We start from the raw sequence: 17,739 nt of genomic DNA, 5'->3' as shown, positions 1-17,739 counted from the left end.
TTTACGGTTTTGGTCAACGGGCTGGTGGTGGATTTCAGACGGCGCCAACACTCTCCCCCCCCCTTCTTTGTTCATCTGAACAACAAACTGGACTGGTCCGACAACTCTGCTGCTCTCTACAAGAAGGGACAGAGCAGACTCTTTCTGCTGAGGAGACTGAGGTCTTTGGGGTGCAGGGGGCACTGCTTCAGACTTTCTATGACTCTGAGGTGGCATCAGCCATCTTTTATGGTGTGGTCTGCTGGGGCAGCAGCATCACAGCTGCTGACGGGAAGCGACTGAACAGACTAATAAAGAAGGCCAGCTCTGTCCTGGGGATTCCTCTGGACACTGTGGAGGTGGTGGGAGACAGGAGAATGGCAGCCAAGCTGTCCTCCCTGCTGGACAATGTGTCCCACCCCCTCCAGGACACCCTGTCCGCACTGTGCAGCTCCTTCAGAGACAGGTTGCTGCACCCACGGTGTCTCACTGAGAGATACCGCAGGTCCTTCCTTCCTACAGCCGTCAGACTTTACAAACAGCATGGCCCCTGGTAGACCCCTCATACATACAAACCCCCCCCCCCCCAAAAAAAAACAACTGACTAGTTGTGCAATAACAATTTATGTACAATATGTAAACATAAATATGCCATTATCAATAACTGCAATATTTACCTGGCTGCTATATCTCTTTAGGATGTGTGTTTTCTACAGCAAAGCTGTCTTTGGCTCTGTTGCTGCAAATTAAAATTTCCCCTCTAAAGGGATTCTGATTCTGATTTGTATAGCTCTGTACGACCCCTAAAAATACTTTTTTTAGTATTCATACGGAAGCAAGGGATGCCATACAAAGCACACCTGCTCAGGCAGACTCACATTCAGACCCTGTTGGCCGTTCCCGTAGCATGTTGAAGGGGATGGGGATCAAACCTATGATTCTCAGATTGGAGGATGACCAACTTCCTCCTGAGCATCACCCTGTCACAAAGTGCTGCTGTAAAGAAAAAGAAAAATTGATATTTCAGGTAAAACATGGACTGGCTTGATTATTACTTGCTGTCTGACTGCACTCACAGCGGACCTGTGAGCCAGAATCTCCATGTGTTAACACAAAGTGAAACCCTGCTTTGCAAAGCTCCACCAGCATGACTTATTTGATCTACACAAACAATTAATGATTTTTTTTCTCTCTCCCTCCCTCTTTTCCCTTTCTCACCACGTTTTTCACATTCCTCTCTTAATATTCCCCACTGTTTTCCATCGTCATCCTCCCTATTGCCTCTACATGTCATCCCTTTCAATCTCATTTGTATTTTCTCCCTCCCGCTCTACCTCTCCACATCCACATCCTCCTCCTCCCCTCCCTCTCTGCTCCTCTGGCAGGCAGCTCATTGCAGTGAGTCAGTATCATGGAGGCAGGCGGCGGGGCTGCCGCAGCGGTGGGGAGTGCAGCACTAGGACTGCTGGGAGCCACGACCACGTCCAGCCATGACATCTTGGACAGGTAAGAGCACAGGACGAGGCTGCCACACACCTTCAGGAACAGACCGCCCCCTCCCCGTTCACCGTCTCAGTGGAGAAGAGAGGAGGAAGAGTGTGTGTTTGTGGAGAGAGGGACCACACCTCAGGTCGTAGTTTGGTGAGCATGCTAGTTTGTTTATAGTCAGAGTAGGGGGCATGGAGTGAATGATGGTGTGTGTGCATCGTGTTATGCTCTCTGTGAATGTGTGTGTTCCTCTGTATAATAACTCACTGTATGTGATGCAAGGGATCACAATGAACTGGTTTGGACAGTTCTGGTATGTGCGTAGTGGGTTTTGGGGGGGGGAGTGTTACTTGGCTATGCCTCAAGGAGTCAAGGAGAAATGACACCAGGGAATGCGCATGCAGGAGAGGAGGGGGAGGCATCGGTAGACGTGCCTGAGCGCTATAGTTGAGCCGATAGGGTGACTTTGCACAGTCACCATCCCACCCCTTATTCTTTTTACCCCCACCCACCCCCATCAGACCATAGCAACTGAGAGAAAGCCATCGCTAAGCGTCACCGCTGAAAACCCCTCATTCAGACTTCCTTTAGTGACGGAGCCGGTAATGAACCCCTGCCTCCACAGAGGCCGTATCAGCTTTCAGCGAGTTACGTCACCGCTACAGCTGTACACCCACACCCACATGCCCATGCACTCTTTCCTCACACACACACACACACACACACACACACACACACACACACACACACACACACACACACACACACACAGACACACAGACACACACACACACACACACACACACACACACACACACCCTCATGCATGTACATTCACAAAAACACAGATGGACTTGTATCCAATACACACACACACACACACACACACACACACACACGCTTCACAAGATGTTTTAGGACAAATATTGCTGTCACAAATGCAGGCGATGATCACACGCACAACAAACAGCCCTTCATCTTAAATAACATATCTACTCTACATCCCAGCTGTAACGCTCGTCGATAACTCCTCTGCAACACTTCCTGGGGTTCTTCTTTTGGCACATTTTAGAATCAGAGATGGAAACTAAGGCTGTGACTCATTTGGTCACCTCATTACTATTTCTGTTAGTCACAGCTCAAATCCTGACTTCCCCAGCCTTCCCTGAAACACAGAAACACACAGAACATCCTGCATAAAGTGCTGGATTAATGTGTGTGTTTTTGGGTGCGTGTGTGTTCTATGTTATCTTATTTGGAGATGGGATGGGGGGATTACAGTTAAGGCAGCTCAGCCCTTCCACCTGCCCCTTTCACCCCCCACCCCTCTCCCCAGTCCTGAACTGTCTCTAAATCCTGCAACCGGGTTACCATGGCAGCAGCAGCTTAGCATACATTAGACAGCAGTCCAACACACTAGGGAGTGGGAAAAGTGAATAGAGGAGGAAGAAGGAAAAAAAGATGTAGGAAGAGGACGCGGGGAGAGCGGTTCCTCTTCTGCTACATTGCACCACCTAAAATGTGTGTTTACTCCGTGTGCCGAGCAAATCATATATTTGATCAAAGATGACAGGAAGCGTGTTTGGCCCGGGCTAGTGCACGATGAAAGTTGCCCAGCCAGTCCTGTTGGATCAGAGGATCAGAAACACTGAGAATAAAAGTTCTGTTAAATCCTCTACTGGTTGTGATTCAGTCAGACAGATGAGTGGACAGCTGAGCAGTACTCAGCAAACTCTCATAAATCTGTAACTAAATACATCACAAAGCGACTAGTTTTAGGAACGCACAGGGGGAAGGGTGAACCATTCCAGGCTCGTACTGTACGATTTAACAAAGTGGGGAAATATTTGGCAGTATGCTAGGAAAGTTGTGCTTTATCTTTCACTTTAGGTTAGAGTGTTAAGACTAAAAGCTGAATGTAAGTTAGTTTAACAATAACACATTGGTGTTGATGGACAAGTTTCCCTGCTCATTGTTAGTCCTGCTCATCAGGCAAACAGCTCCTAAAGTCATCTGTGACCCTTGAGGAACTTTGTTAAGTCTGAGAAAAAACCCTGATGATGAATCATTTCCGCCTTTGGATGAAACACAGTAATAGCAGCAGCCTTGGTTACATACTGGTGTTGAATTGGAAAGACGTAGGCATATACCAGGCAGAGAGACGTATAGCGGGGGAAAACAGTGAGTCACGATCCCGGAGATTTGGTAGTAGCCCATGTAATTTATGTCTGAATACAGTTTTTGTTTTTTTGTTAGGGCATCATTTCCTCTCCAATATCTATCCAACTGACCTCACTTACTTACCTTACTGTTTCCCAAAAATGACATTTAACAAGATTACATTAAATACATCAAGATAACATAATAACACATATAGTTTACGTGGGCCAAATACACATTTTTACTGGAGAACGCCTGAATGCTTCTTAATGCAAGTCAACGGCAGCTCTGAAACCTGATGCTAACAGCTAGCGATAACTAGCTCTCCTGCTGATTTAACATGGATATGTTGTTGTGGATACAATGCAGCATTACCAGGGTGTCTCCTGGACGCATCATAGTGAGTAATTCTTTACAGAGGGATTTTTAAAAACGTATACATTTTTCATTTACAGAGTGAAGTGCAGATCAATGTGTGCTTATGAAAAATGTAAATGTGTAAATGTATCTTTAAGGAATGTCATGTTCACACATTAACGTTGACTGAGCTGCAGTTCCTTCAGTTTATGAAGTTACAATGTTATAATCACAAACAGTTCAGCATTTAGATAACAAAATTGTAAAACATGTTAAAACAAAGTTATTATCAAGCAAGAACTAAAGGTAAATATTGGTTATCCTTCTGTGCATTAGTTTTAGCCAGCTACTTCATATACTGCATCAGTTAGGCTGCCGGCATACAGCTCCTGTTTTGTGTAAAGCAAGTGAGCATTGAAATGTTCACTGCTGATGGCTGACTGTCACTGTCCATTGAGCACCTTGGCCACAGCCCCATCCACACCAGCATGCGCTATAAAGAAAGCACTGTTATCGTTTTAAACGCTATTATAAACGTGAATGAGAAACAGTCAATTCTGGAGAAAGAACGTCAAGATTGAAAAGATGACAGAATGACAGCTCCAGTTCTCAGACTCGGTGCTCAGCACTCGGTCGGAGCGGAGAGACGGACTACAGGCTACAGACCTGCAGCAGGAGCTTACTTAGCAGGAGTATTAATAATTCAATTGATCAATCAGCCATCAGTTATTCATAAGAACATCGTCACAGTTTGATCAGTTAGAATTACAGCACCTTTAGCCTAAAGGGGTAGGAGTATAGGAATAATAGCCATTTCTAATATACAATGCTCTGTTTCTGTACATTTGTATCAGAATCAGAGGAATATTTCTGAAGCCATTCTTAAGTTTGGCATGGCTGGCTGGCTGAGCTGTAGTGCTGGTTTAAGCAACTGGTGTACCGCAGTATGCCAGTTTCCCATTGCAAGATTATACGAGTTTATTAAACTAATGGTGTAAATATCTGGATGGCAAACCTCACTGAAAACAAGAATAGATAGACAGTTGACTCCTGTCATGTCTGCTATGCCATATGCAGGACAGATTAACTGCCTCAGTGTGATGGGAGCTAAACTGTTGGCTGACTGCAGAGACTTTGCCAGTGGACCAGATCCAGAACATGCATGCAGGGACATCCAGTACACTGATACTAATGGCTTCTGTATGTATTTGTTGCTGCTTGTTATTTACTTACAGGGAGCAATGAACCTGTATTCTGTGATAGTTATACTGATTTACTCTGACTTTGTAAACCTGTTTTCTTAGGTAAGATTTAAGAAACCATTGCAGTTTTTATAAGCAGTTGTGATTTAAATTGTGGTCATCAAGACAGGACAGGCTGCTTCACAATCCTCTGTCCTATGTGATGAGATTACAACGTTTAACATGCTTAAACTGATTGTCTCTGTCCACCAGCTGTCCGTCGTTTTTAACACTTGACAACTGCTGTCTTGAACTGACATGAGGCAATTACTGTACATAAATGACTTGCGAAATACGGCATCTCTGTATCCACAAAGCTAATTTGACCAACATGTAAAGACACCGGCATGCGAAGAGTGAGGATAATTACCAGGCAACAGCCAAGCTTCCTTTAGTGCAGTTCTCTCCAACTCTGCTAACAACCTTTAATCAGCTGCAGTATAATTACCAGAGACAGTTGTCTTTATAGCCGATGAAATACATTCATGGTTGATGTCTTGTTGAGACACCTAATTATGCAAGTTATAATTAAAATTGCAGCTCTTGCTATTAGAAAATTAGTTTGATTTAAAACAAATAATTGTTCAGCACTACTTTTTGATCTGCGTAATCCATCCACCCATTGTCTGAGTCCAGGTCAGGTTTAGGAATGATAGTTATATACTGCTGGGAAGTACTCGAGGGCACATTTATAGTACACATCAATTTAGATCATATCTTTCCTTTTGTTTTTGTTTTATCATAATTTCCTACTCTGGCTGGTGTTATACACAGTTTCTTAAGTGCATATTATGTAGTATTAAAGCTGTTTCAAAAGTCTGTAGGACTAAATACATTTTACATTAATTTGATGAGTACATTTTCCCGAAAGACAAAAAAAGTGGGTAGAGTCTCCTCTGACGGTCATGTTAAGCACATATCAGAGATTTCAAGGACGTTAGATTGTTAGTTGTCAAGGTATGGACATGTGTCTGACTACAGAAAAAGGAAACCGACTTTTCCAGTTATGTCGATTTATTTAGGGCTGTGGTCCTGAGGCATTTACCCTAAGCAGTGAACCAAGGTGGTAGTTGAAAGACGAAAAAATTGGAGAGGAACAAACACTTTTGTATAAATAAACGAGGAATGAATCCTAAACTGCTTTTGTTGGATTCCAGGAATATTGTCTATAGATAACACTAGCTTCCAGATATTTTTCATATGACATAAAATATATCTGTAAATACCCCATGGTTACCCCAAGCTACGTCTCTTACAAACAGCAGTTGCTAACAAGGGACTAAATGAAGCTCATAAACATTGTTACGTCCAACAATAGTCCGCCTCCAGCTTAGCGGTTGGGATTGTGAAGTCATGTAGTTTGATAGCTTAGTTTGATATAAAGTGATAATATGTGGAGATTATCCTGCTGACATAAACAGGTGTTTGCCACAGATCTTTTTCTGCTATATTCCTAAATCCAATGGGAAATCCAATGCTTTTAGTCATGGGAGCTCTTGCTATACTAACCTGGCATACAAAAATAAACGTTCACTGCACCTCTCTATATTGTCCACAACCATCAAACCTCGCGTCACTGGCTCGTTAACATAGCAGCTTTGATGACATCACTGAGACGAGGTAAAGTAAATCAGAATGAAGCAAACAAAACTTCTAATGCAATAAAAGGGCAAACTTACTACACCAAGACGTGGGCTTTCTAACGCGGCAGAATCACACTTCACAGTTACAGTTCGATTTCAGTCCTTCAGTTCACTCATTGGTGATCTCTTTCATCAAACCAGTGCCATGATATTCTCTGGAGGATAATATTGGCAGGTTTAGAAGTGGCAGATATCCCTGTGTGTTCAGTCCTGCACAGAAACATGGTATGTTTTTGAGGGTTTCTCTCATAAACATTAATCACTGCCATCCAAACTGGCAGCTCTCGTTGCTTGGGTTTGGCTGGTTTTATTCATTTCTTGCCTCATAAATAGATTTGTGCCATTATTAGGTTTCAACTGCCACCCTTTTGGTACAAATGGAAGCTTCTTGTGCGACTGTCTATGATCATGTTGGCTTTTTGCCATGTTGAAATCATTGGCTGCATATTGTCTTGTCGGTTAACCGTTAATTGTAGGTTTAAGAGGGTTGGCTCTTTGTCAGAAATGTTGTTTTTCTAATTTACCATCCCTAAAACATAGCATGTAAGTAGCTGAGAGGGGGATGGAGGAGAAACAGTTGAAAGGAGTTTAATTTAGAATAACTCCTTATAACACACCTAATGAAAATGTAAAGGAATATTATTTTAAATGCGCTCTTTTGTAAGTGACCTGCAACCAGCAGCAGATAAGCAGAGGAAATCGACTTAAAACGGGGAGAAATAGTTAGTCTAGTTCTGGCCAAAGTAAAAATGCTGTGCTGTTGCATTTTCCTTCGGGAGGGATCAAGTTGCTTCTAGTGACTCTGCCTCATTGGATCTGGCAATAGAGGTACTCTGACATTGGTGTTGCAGCTTTCTTATCTTGTCTACGCTCAATCCTGGTGGTCTATGGAGTGAAAAGTAAGGATTTCTGTTTGGGGTTGAGCATATGTTGGCCTTTAGTGGCAGGGGAGTTTAATAGCAAAGACACAAGAAAATGGTGGCTGATGCAAAGTTGGAAAGGAAGCATTTTTTTCAGCATGATAGGAACTATGGAAGTCTAAGGGACGTCTTCTCTCTTCCGCCTGCGCAGTTTGTCCTCTTATCTATGAGCAACAGTTTCCATGTTGTTCCTAACCACTAATATGCAATTAAATGAATGGAATTTGCCTCTTTTAAAAAAATGAATTAAAAAAACACACCCTTTCTTAAAAGATGTCACACTCTACTCAGTAGGAAAAGCCAGTGTATCAATATAAATTGAATATGACTTGGCAAAGGAGAGTCCTATTAACGCTTCACTGTCTGGATAGGAACAGCCATTCATTTGCATTTGCTTTTCTGATATTCTGCAAATGTATCTAAAATGTGTCTCTAACTTGAATGTAAACCTGTCTATTGTAACGCAGAGAAAGCAAGACACTGAGCAATGTCCAAGCGCGTACACTGCACAAAGCTAATAACAATTTAAAGAGGGCAAATACTGAAAACTAAACAGGGAAGTTATTTTTGCGCTTATTTGGGCTAGCTGGAAAGCAGGCAGCAGTGCCTCTTACCAAAGATTAAAGAAAGGTTTTCTGGCAGCTGTGTTTGGAGCAGGTGCTGAAAGGAGTAGTTCCTTTCTCCTTACATGCTTTCACACCAAGGAATGCTGGGAATGCAGCACACTTCCAAACAGAAGGTGATACTGGAGAGTGAAAAGCACTGTGTTGGCCTTTATCTCTGGAAGTGCTTCACGCTGTCTCAGTCGCTCTCCTGTCTCCCCGGTCGAGTGGTGCTTACAGCGTGTCACCGGGGTCAGTGTGGCTGTGGGATGTCAGTCCATGGCCGAGGAAGGTATTTCCTATCACTTAGCACAAGACAGCTTTCTTATACTATGGGATAGATTTGTGTCTCAATTCTGTTGCATGTGAAATGTGACGTTTAGGGCTGTCACTTGTATCCACTGTGAGAGAGTGTCTGGTTTTTTGTGGTTAATTGTCCAGTTTCACTTAATCGGTCCAAACACATTTTATTTAGTTGCTGCAAATAAAATCCAACAGAGTCCCAAGCCAGCTGTAACGCCTTTTAAATGCCTTTAACATTTCCAAACGAAACACCCGTCACTTCAAAACAAGAAGAAAGACTTTTTAGTTACAAACGAGTAACTGTAAGCTCCTAAAGCTGGCTACTTAGATTATTACATTAAATTAGTATAAAATTAGTATTATACAGTATATGCTGTTAGGCTACAACGTTTAATTTAGTCACTTTTTTGGGTTGTTGGTTTGGCTGTTGACTTATTTAATGTCAATAATGCACCTCAGCTCAAAAAAGGTTGAAAACACTGAAAGGACAATAAATAATATTTAGTTGAAGAGCAGATGCCGATGATTTAATTGAGCAAACACAAGTCTGTCTGTATACATTTATTGTGTATGTAATATATTACACAGTTTGCTGTGCACACACTAATAACATTCATTTAAAGTATTAATACATTTTGAGGAATATCAGCATAAGATAGCTTTTATTTGCTGCTTCAACTGTTTCAATTTTGTTCATATGAATCGACAGACTTCATTCTTCCACCCAAGTGAAGTACGACACCTTTTGTAGATATGTTAAGTTTATTTTAGGCAAATTAAAACTGCACACAAACCGATGTAAGGAAACAGAATGTTGTTTCCAGATAATCTCAAATCTATTTGCATTTGGTTACAATGAAGTAAAGACACTTTATAGGATGTCAGCAAACCAAAGTAGTTTTTAAACCGGCCTTTATTCAATCATCATGAAGTTGAGCTATCTTAGGAGGTAACTAGCGTCTGACAGAATCAGGAGCTTTTTGGCCAAGATATCTAGTTAGCTAAATTGATAATTGCAAATTAAACAGCCAAGGCATTCATTTTATTTCCATTCTCTCAGTGCTTCCCATCTTCTCTGGCAAATGATAGTCCTCATCATCTGGGATTCAGAACAGAAAAGGGAATGATGCTTTTCTCAAAGTGAAGTGGCAGAAATGTCCCACAACAGATAACGATACCTTCCATGCCACCGCCACATCACAGAGTTGTTATAAATCCCCCGCATGTTGAGTCCAAGTGATAGATATTATTCTCCACCCCCTTATAAATATTTAGCACATTATTGTCTCGTTAGCATATTATTTAAGGCTGATGTGACTACATTTTTTGGACCGTCCAAACCATGATACATTGCTGTTGAATTGCCATGTATAATCCAACTGTAGATTATAGTTTGATGGTAAATGATGAAGCCCTCATTAAAGCTCATAGAGGGAACATGTGGGATCCTCAGAAGATTTAAAAGAATGTATATAGTCAATGTCATTTGCTTGGATAACAAAGTTGAATTTGAAGTGATTAGGGTCCACTGGCACTCCTTTTCACCTAATTTAACATGTTTGAATATATATCTTATGAACAAGAGTTGGATAAAGGTTTTTGTATCTGTTAAAAGTCTTACACAAAGTTGTGAGCTGAGAAAATAGGGCATACTGTGACTGAACGATGAAATCAGATCAGTGAGCAGAAAGTTAGATGTCACAGAGAATTGCTCTTCACTAAACTTATCTTGCCTACATCTTGACTCTGATTTTCTGGCCATTAAGTCCAATAAAATCAATGCAGATACTTGTTTTTAGCATTTTCTGTAGCGCTGTCATCCTACAGCAGCACCAAAGCTACATCTTCCCCAAACGGAGATCTTCTGCTTTTTCAATTCCCTCTGTAGTCTCTTCAAGTTTATAACACCCATCAAGCGTCAGTGCTGCATTCAGGATGACGGTTAAAAATCAATCTTGAAATTGTGTGTGTTTTGAAAGCTGCTATGCAAATCTGTTTATCTCTATCCCTGTTCTCTGGAAACAGTGGCTGTCTTTGAAGTTGATGAGAAATGTTTTTGTAGAGAGATGTCTCATAAATGTCAAGTTGTTTTATGAAGGCGATTTAAATATACCTGTATGGACGGGTGTCACAGCCGAGCAGACAGCTAGCGGTTAACGGCCTGAGAAAGCCATCACATGTCACTCAAAGAGGCCCGCCCCTGATAAAGCATAACTGTTTGCCTCGATATAATACAAATGGGGTCTTTTTGTAACCCCCTCACCACCACCAGCTACAGTTATCATGGAACTAAGCCTAAAAGAAGTTTCTGCTGTAAACATGGGGATTTCAACATGGAGGTTTTTGGGGATTGCTCCTTTTTGGTGGCCGGTTGATGAACTGCAGTTTTCAACTTCAGCATGAGCATCATTTCTCTGCCCCAAGAATAAATATTGTAAAGGAGAGTGGGGTCTCCAGGTCGTTGTAGGTTAGAGATGGCATGGTGTGGATGGGTGTGTCCCAGGCCAAATAACACGGAAAACAGACTTTCCCAGTTCAGACCTTTAATACACGTTCTTGCTGTTAGCCATGTGTGGCTGTGGTCTGCAACAACAGCACAAACAAGGGAATGACATTAATAATGATCACAATTATCCATAAGAAATTGAAATACAGAGATACAGAGAAGTTAGCAACTAAGCTACCACTAGCATCCTGCACCGCTAACAAGCTAGAGTCATTACTGCCAACACAGATATTCATATTGCTTCTTACTGCAAATAAACACTGGCAAATTTAAATTGCACACATGAAGTAAACTACTTTATACTAAAACACATAATTTCAGGCATATCATTTAGCCAATAAACAAACTAAACAAATAACAAACTCAAACAAATCAACAAAGCTGAAAAATCAAAACAAGGAATTGTCCTTTTCCACACAGAAATGGTGTGTCTTATTGTCCATTTTCAAATATTAATCCACACAACTCCCTCCTCGTCCAGTTCAACAAAGGTGCTGCCATCAATAAAATCCTTATATTCCTTTTTACCGTCCGTTCCAGAATGTCCCACACACATTTTTTTTTAATGGAAATATCTTCTCTCAGGCAGAATGGTTACTTTTTATCTTCGGTCACAGTTGGGTTGCAAATGAAGATTATTTTCCTTCGTGATTGATTCATCACAAAGCTTAAAAATATATATATTTCAAACAAACACAGATGTCTGTTTTTAACATTACAAGATTCCATTTACATGATGAATCAGCAAATGGGAACACGTTGAAATTTGATAAGCTTTATGTAAGTAAGGAATGTTTTTCTTGAAAAAAGCAGATTTATTTTCTGTTAATTGTAGCTGGGAAAAGGGAAAACACAAAAAACATATCCAGTTTGCTTTGATGTCAAGCCAGAGCTGATCGATTGATTGATTGGTCCATCGAATGAAAAATCTGTAGCTATTTGAAAAAGAATAAGTGGTTTGATTATCTCGTTAAGTGTCATCTCTTGATTACTGGACTGTTAGACAACAGTGATTCCACAATGGGTTCTGAGAAATTGTGATGATCTCTTTTCCCAATTTATTTTCACATTTTCCTTGATAAAAGAAAACAAAATAACGAGCGGATCAATGTGTGTGTTTGCTGAAGGGGCCTGAGACCTGGACGTCACCTGGAAGACGACGATATTGTGCCTGAACTGGCTAACATCCATCCCAGAGAGAGACCAGACTGGGAGGAGACAATCAGTGCCATGGTGAGACACACACACACACACACACACACACCAAACTCATCGTCATTGTGATGTTCTCTTTTGTCTTGTGAGATGGCCCCTGTTTTGAATGCATACAGTATTTCGATCAATGTCCTGCTTTCATCGCGGGAAACCTGAAGCCGTAGTGCCGTAGTGACCTGTCAGACGCAGAGATAACAGCGTACACCGTAATCTGCTTATTGCTGCCCGTCACCATCTTATCAGTCTGTCCTCAACCCAGTGGATTGATCTGTAGTGTCTCTCTTTCCTACTGAAACTGTATCTCCTCTGTTCCTGAAACACAACCACACATTCGTGATTAATGCAGACAACAGTTGCCGTGCATAAGCCCCCCTTCCCCGCCCTCCAAACCCTTTGCTCAGATAGTCATCTTCCTGTCTGGGTACTCCTGTGTCATCTATTTATTTCTGTCTCTCCACACAGGATTTCATTCAGCAGACGGAATCATTCATTATTTTCCATCTTTGTTGCGGGTTTCGCTTCTTGCATCAACAGCACGTTGAAAAAAATGAGGCCGTCTCCATGGTAACATGCAGAGCCACCCGTGGTCGGCGCATGGTTGGCCCTATCGCAAGTGCAGGCTTCGATCGGGCAACAGACAGAAAGAGACACTATATCCTCACCAGCCTGATAAATATTGATCACAGGGGCGGGGCGGGGCGTTTAATACTGCACGTCTGCCGTTCTTTGTTCAATATTTGATACGAGAGGGACTCTGTACCGGGGTGTCATCCATTATGAATGTCTCCGGAGGTTCAGGGAGGTGATGAGAAGAGCGGAGAAACTTAGCGTAAGATGTCACACAAATAGTTTTCATGTAGTTGTGAAGCCGTCGTATTGGGGCTGTGGCAAATGATCCTTATTGATAATATTGCCAATCATTTCTTTGGAATTAACTGATGACTTGCTTCCTTTTTTCAGATGTCACGAAATGTCTTGTTCTGTCTGACTTCCAAAGGTAGTCACTTTATAAGAACATCAAACCTAAACTTTATTGATAATCTGGAACCAGAGCATTCTGGGTTTTATCCTTCTGCAGTGATGCTATACAGAATATGAGGAAGTGACATCTTGGGTAGAAGTGGCGTAGACTTACTTGTCCACATGTGTATTTTGTATTTCCCTATTTCCATACCTTCATTTGAACTTATTTAGTCTACCGTCTGCTGTCAGAGAACTGAAATAGTCCACACTGGAGATATCCACTGAATAAAATCAGTGCATCCCCCTGACTCTGTAAATGAAGAGTGCTCTGATCCATCAACTACTGATCGGTTTCACTGATTTTCTCCCCAAATATTTTCAGAAGTTGTTCTCTAGAAAAGGCTGATCAGAAGAGCAAATCAGATCAAGGATTCAGTCTTAAATGGAAACATTTTCTCTAATCCGCTGCCTGATTTCTCCCCTGCTTTTGAATTTGACAGCTCGTGGAGTCCTGTGGCACAATTACATATTTATTCTACACGTTTGTTTGGAATAAAATCTGGAAATAAGAACCAGATTAATATAGCATTGTCAAATAATTTTGAGTTTGCATCTTGATGGATTCCTGGCTCCTTGAGTGCAGGACAGAGTGCGGGACTCTGTGTTAGCATCAATGATGCTTTAATGTCAAAGTTGATGGACAATGTCTCGCTGATTTTAAATGTTAAAGATGGCGGCCACATTATCTGCCGTTAGTTCACCATTGTTCTTGTTGCAGCTGTTTACATTGCTCTTACTGCAACACAAAAAATGCATCACAAGAAATGGACTGCAGTTGCATGTGAATGAGCAGTTGAAACAGTTCTGTCATATTTTGAGGTGTTCAGGGATGCATCATTGTTGCTGGAACTTCGGCCCCTCACATTGCATACCTCTGGGTCCATTCCCAGGCTACTGTCTATCGGATTTGTAGATGTGCTCAATGTCTGGGACGAGCGGATCATCTGGGTTTGGGTGACATAGCAAGGAGCAAATAGATAGTAAAGCTTTTGATACTGTAAGGGGCAGGTGACCTCAAGATGTCAAGGCAGATGCTGCCATTGCTGTTGATGTTTGGGTTATAGATCTTCGTCAAGGCAAGCTTTGTGGGATGGTCGGTGGGAAAATGGACGGAAAGGAAGAATACTCCTCCATGATAAGAGCTGTCCTTTGGTCCTGTGATTGCATTTCAAAGAACAACCTTGTGTTGCAGAATGACATCCAATGAAAATAGTAGTCAGAGCACGCTCACTGTTAATGTTTTGTCAACAGCTGCATTTTTGTCTATAATTTAAGTGAATGAGCTAGAATAACAATGAACTTAAAAGAGCTTTAATGTTCTGTAAACTAACATTGGGATAGCTTTGACTGCAGAACACTGTCATCATAAATGAATACTCAAATAGCTTAAACAGTGTCACCCCTGACCTACAGTAAACAGCCTGCTGCTTTGTCAACAAACACGCACTGCTTTGTCATCAATTCCATTCCATACAACTTTGTGATTAAATTCACCGCTCGTTTCCTGGCTCCTCTAATTAAGCTGCACCACTTCACCATCTCATGTATATATTTACATCTGAGATATCACACAGTTTACAATGCGTTTCAGTTAATGACACAAAGACAGAGAAAGCAGTATCATCTTACAGTGAGCAATCCGTCATGTCTACAACCAACAGAACAGGATCTACTGCTATTCCAATGCATCTGCTGTTCCAACAGACAGCGGCTCAGATTTGTTTGTATGCAGCAGCCGGATCGCTGACGTTTGTGTGTTTATTTTATCTTTAGGCGAGGAGTGCAGAGATCCCTGAGCTGAGGACGGAGCCCCTCATGCGCTCATGCAGCAGCAGCACGGCCAGCATGAAGGTCAAGAATGTCAAGAAGTGAGTAAAGTAGTTTGAGGAAACCATAAGAGTAGGCCAGATCAATAAAGTTTAAAAATAGATTTCTAATGTATACTATTTTTTTTACCATAAGCTCTGCCGTACTTGGGTTGTTTATTCTATTTGTTTGTAATCAAAAGGGCTGAGCGGGTTGGAAATAAATAACTAAACCACTCACATTTTGGGGGATTAGCATTTTTTAAAGCATAATTCTCATCATGTTATAATCTTAGAGAAATCATTTTGTTTTATTTGTATAAAATGTTGGTGTGGTTGTTATTTGTTAATTTCAATAGTGTTTACTTGTCTGATTATTTATCTTCATAGTCAACTGTATATATTTTTTCTCTAATGCCAGTTTGTTTTTATTTGTATTTCTTTTTTGAGATGTCTACACCTTACCATTGTTTATTTCTTCTTTTTATTTCAAATAATTTTCTATGCCTTGTATTGTATTATGTTGCTGCAACACAAACATTTCCCAGTTTGGGATAAATAAAGTCATTATATCTTATCTTATTTGAACACAAATGTAGTCTTAAACTCAAATTGTGCTGCCTGCGATTTGGATATTGCACTAGTCATTATTGCCATTTAGATAAAATGTTAAATAAATTGTGCAACCCTACTAATCAAAATGTATTAAAAAAAGAAGGTGAGTACACCCACATGCACACACACATGCACACACACCTGCCTCTGCCTCTCTCCTCCACCTTCCCTCTATTTATCACTCTTTTCCTCGCCTGCTTCCTGCTTGAATTTCCATTCCCTGAGTCTATTTCTGTGTCTTCCTCCTCCACTCTGTTTCTTGTTGTAGTCACACACTCTGAGGTGTTAGCATGAGCAGATGATGAACTTCCAATAACCTGTGTACTGTTGTGTTTCCAGACTTTGTTTCACCAAGGGCCACTTCCCCAAACTGGCAGAGTGCGCTCACTTCCACTATGAAAACGTGGACTTTGGCACAATCCAGGTAAATCACTTTTCTCACTTTATTCTTTTGTGGGAACGTGTTTCCTAAATCAGGTCACCACAGTATTTAAAGTGTACTCGCATACATCCAAAATGATGACGAATGGAAACAAGGGCCAGGCTGATTGCTTTTAAGCTTTCACTGGAACTGGCTGTATGAAATCCCAACACAGCTTTGAACCATACTTTTTTTCAAAGACTCGGGTTGTCTCTAGTTATTCTCCTGCATCGTTGGAAAGATGATGTTCATAAAGACAGAAGTATGACTCGTCTCTTCTAATTGACGTCAAGAATTCATCCTTTTTTGCTGCTGCTGTCACGGAGACGGTTGAGAATCTGCATTTGTTTGATATGTTCCTGAATGCCGACCTCATTCCTTCCTGCTTCACACACCTCAGCTGACTGAGGCGGGTGCTGACTGTAACTTGTAGGTGTTACTGCTGCCTGCCTGCAAATCAAACAAGTAGCTGATGTAGGCTCTTTGGATTCCTTATTAATATTGTTGAACTTTCATAAAAACATCTGATTTACCTTTGGTGACTGGCTGACGAGTCACAAGTATAGGACTGGGAACTTTCTCACGATATATCCTGGCAGCCGCTCTTTGGTGCAATTTTCTCTCAGATTCTTTTTGCCATCATAGAGCTTTTCATTTCCTTTCTCTAAGCTGTGTTTTGTATCTCCAAATATGTGTTTCCAAGCATCCAAAAACCATTATCAGCTGCTAGGAACTAGGAAAAAAGCATTTTGAACGTCTTTAAAGTTGATCAAATGTATTTCTAGTTTATAAAGTCGACACCAACATTTCTACATGTCAAGTTGAGTTTACTAATCAGGACTGTGGACATTGCTTTATTTTGTCTTCTGTGGCTCTGGGAGGAGCTCTGGAAAGAGATTAGAGAGTCTGAATCACATCCTGAAACTATGGGATATGAAGGAGGTGGGTCTTGAGTACTTGTACTAGATAGATGTTAGGGTTATTGGTGCTGTTGACTGTGCTGTAATGGATGTAGAGATGGTATGACTCTCTGGTTATAATTATCTTTTGATGTAGCAGAACTTTGGCATTTCATCATAAAGATTGCTCCTTTCTCGCCCTGACAACACTGTCATTGTGTTCAGAAACCAGTAGGGGTCAGCAGTCAGCTAAATGTGTGCCACTTTGCTGTTGGAAGGGCAGAGCATTTAATATAAACCATACTGCTTCAGTATGAACTTCCCCTGCAGGTTGTTCCTCTGTATATCAGCTGTCTGCAGTCAGTAGATGGCTTCTCCTGATGTTATCCCAGCTGTGCTCTGTATTACCCTTTATGCTTTTCATTTTGGTTTCAAGTAGCCTCTTGTTTTTGTATTCAACACGACTCCTGCCTCTTCTCTTGAGTCGAGAGAGCCTCGAGTGAAAATGAACATCTTAGTTGTTGTTGAGTGATTCATTATTCTGTGTTTGTTCCTGTTGTCA

General features: G+C 41.3%; 1 protein-coding gene across 3 annotated transcripts in view; it reads left to right on the top strand.

Annotated features, from left to right (window-relative positions):
- The window catches only part of arhgap32b (Rho GTPase activating protein 32b), an 84,114-nt gene that overhangs the window by 18,759 nt on the left and 47,616 nt on the right, over positions 1-17,739 (top strand). For 2 of the 3 annotated variants that reach the window (XM_063895114.1, XM_063895113.1), the window contains exons 2-5: positions 1,365-1,485; positions 12,327-12,432; positions 15,211-15,305; positions 16,197-16,281. In XM_063895114.1, coding sequence (XP_063751184.1) covers positions 1,391-1,485; positions 12,327-12,432; positions 15,211-15,305; positions 16,197-16,281 — 381 coding nt within the window. In that variant the 5' untranslated portion in view covers positions 1,365-1,390. Of the gene's footprint in view, positions 1-1,364; positions 1,486-1,537; positions 1,621-12,326; positions 12,433-15,210; positions 15,306-16,196; positions 16,282-17,739 lie in introns of those variants that run through there. The other variant, XM_063895115.1, reaches the window with a different exon arrangement.

This window comes from Eleginops maclovinus, chromosome 11, assembly GCF_036324505.1.
Source record: "Eleginops maclovinus isolate JMC-PN-2008 ecotype Puerto Natales chromosome 11, JC_Emac_rtc_rv5, whole genome shotgun sequence".
NCBI lineage: Eukaryota > Metazoa > Chordata > Actinopteri > Perciformes > Eleginopidae > Eleginops > Eleginops maclovinus.
The sequence above is the reverse complement of the archived record's forward strand: the minus strand, read 5'-3'. Positions and strand labels throughout refer to the sequence as shown.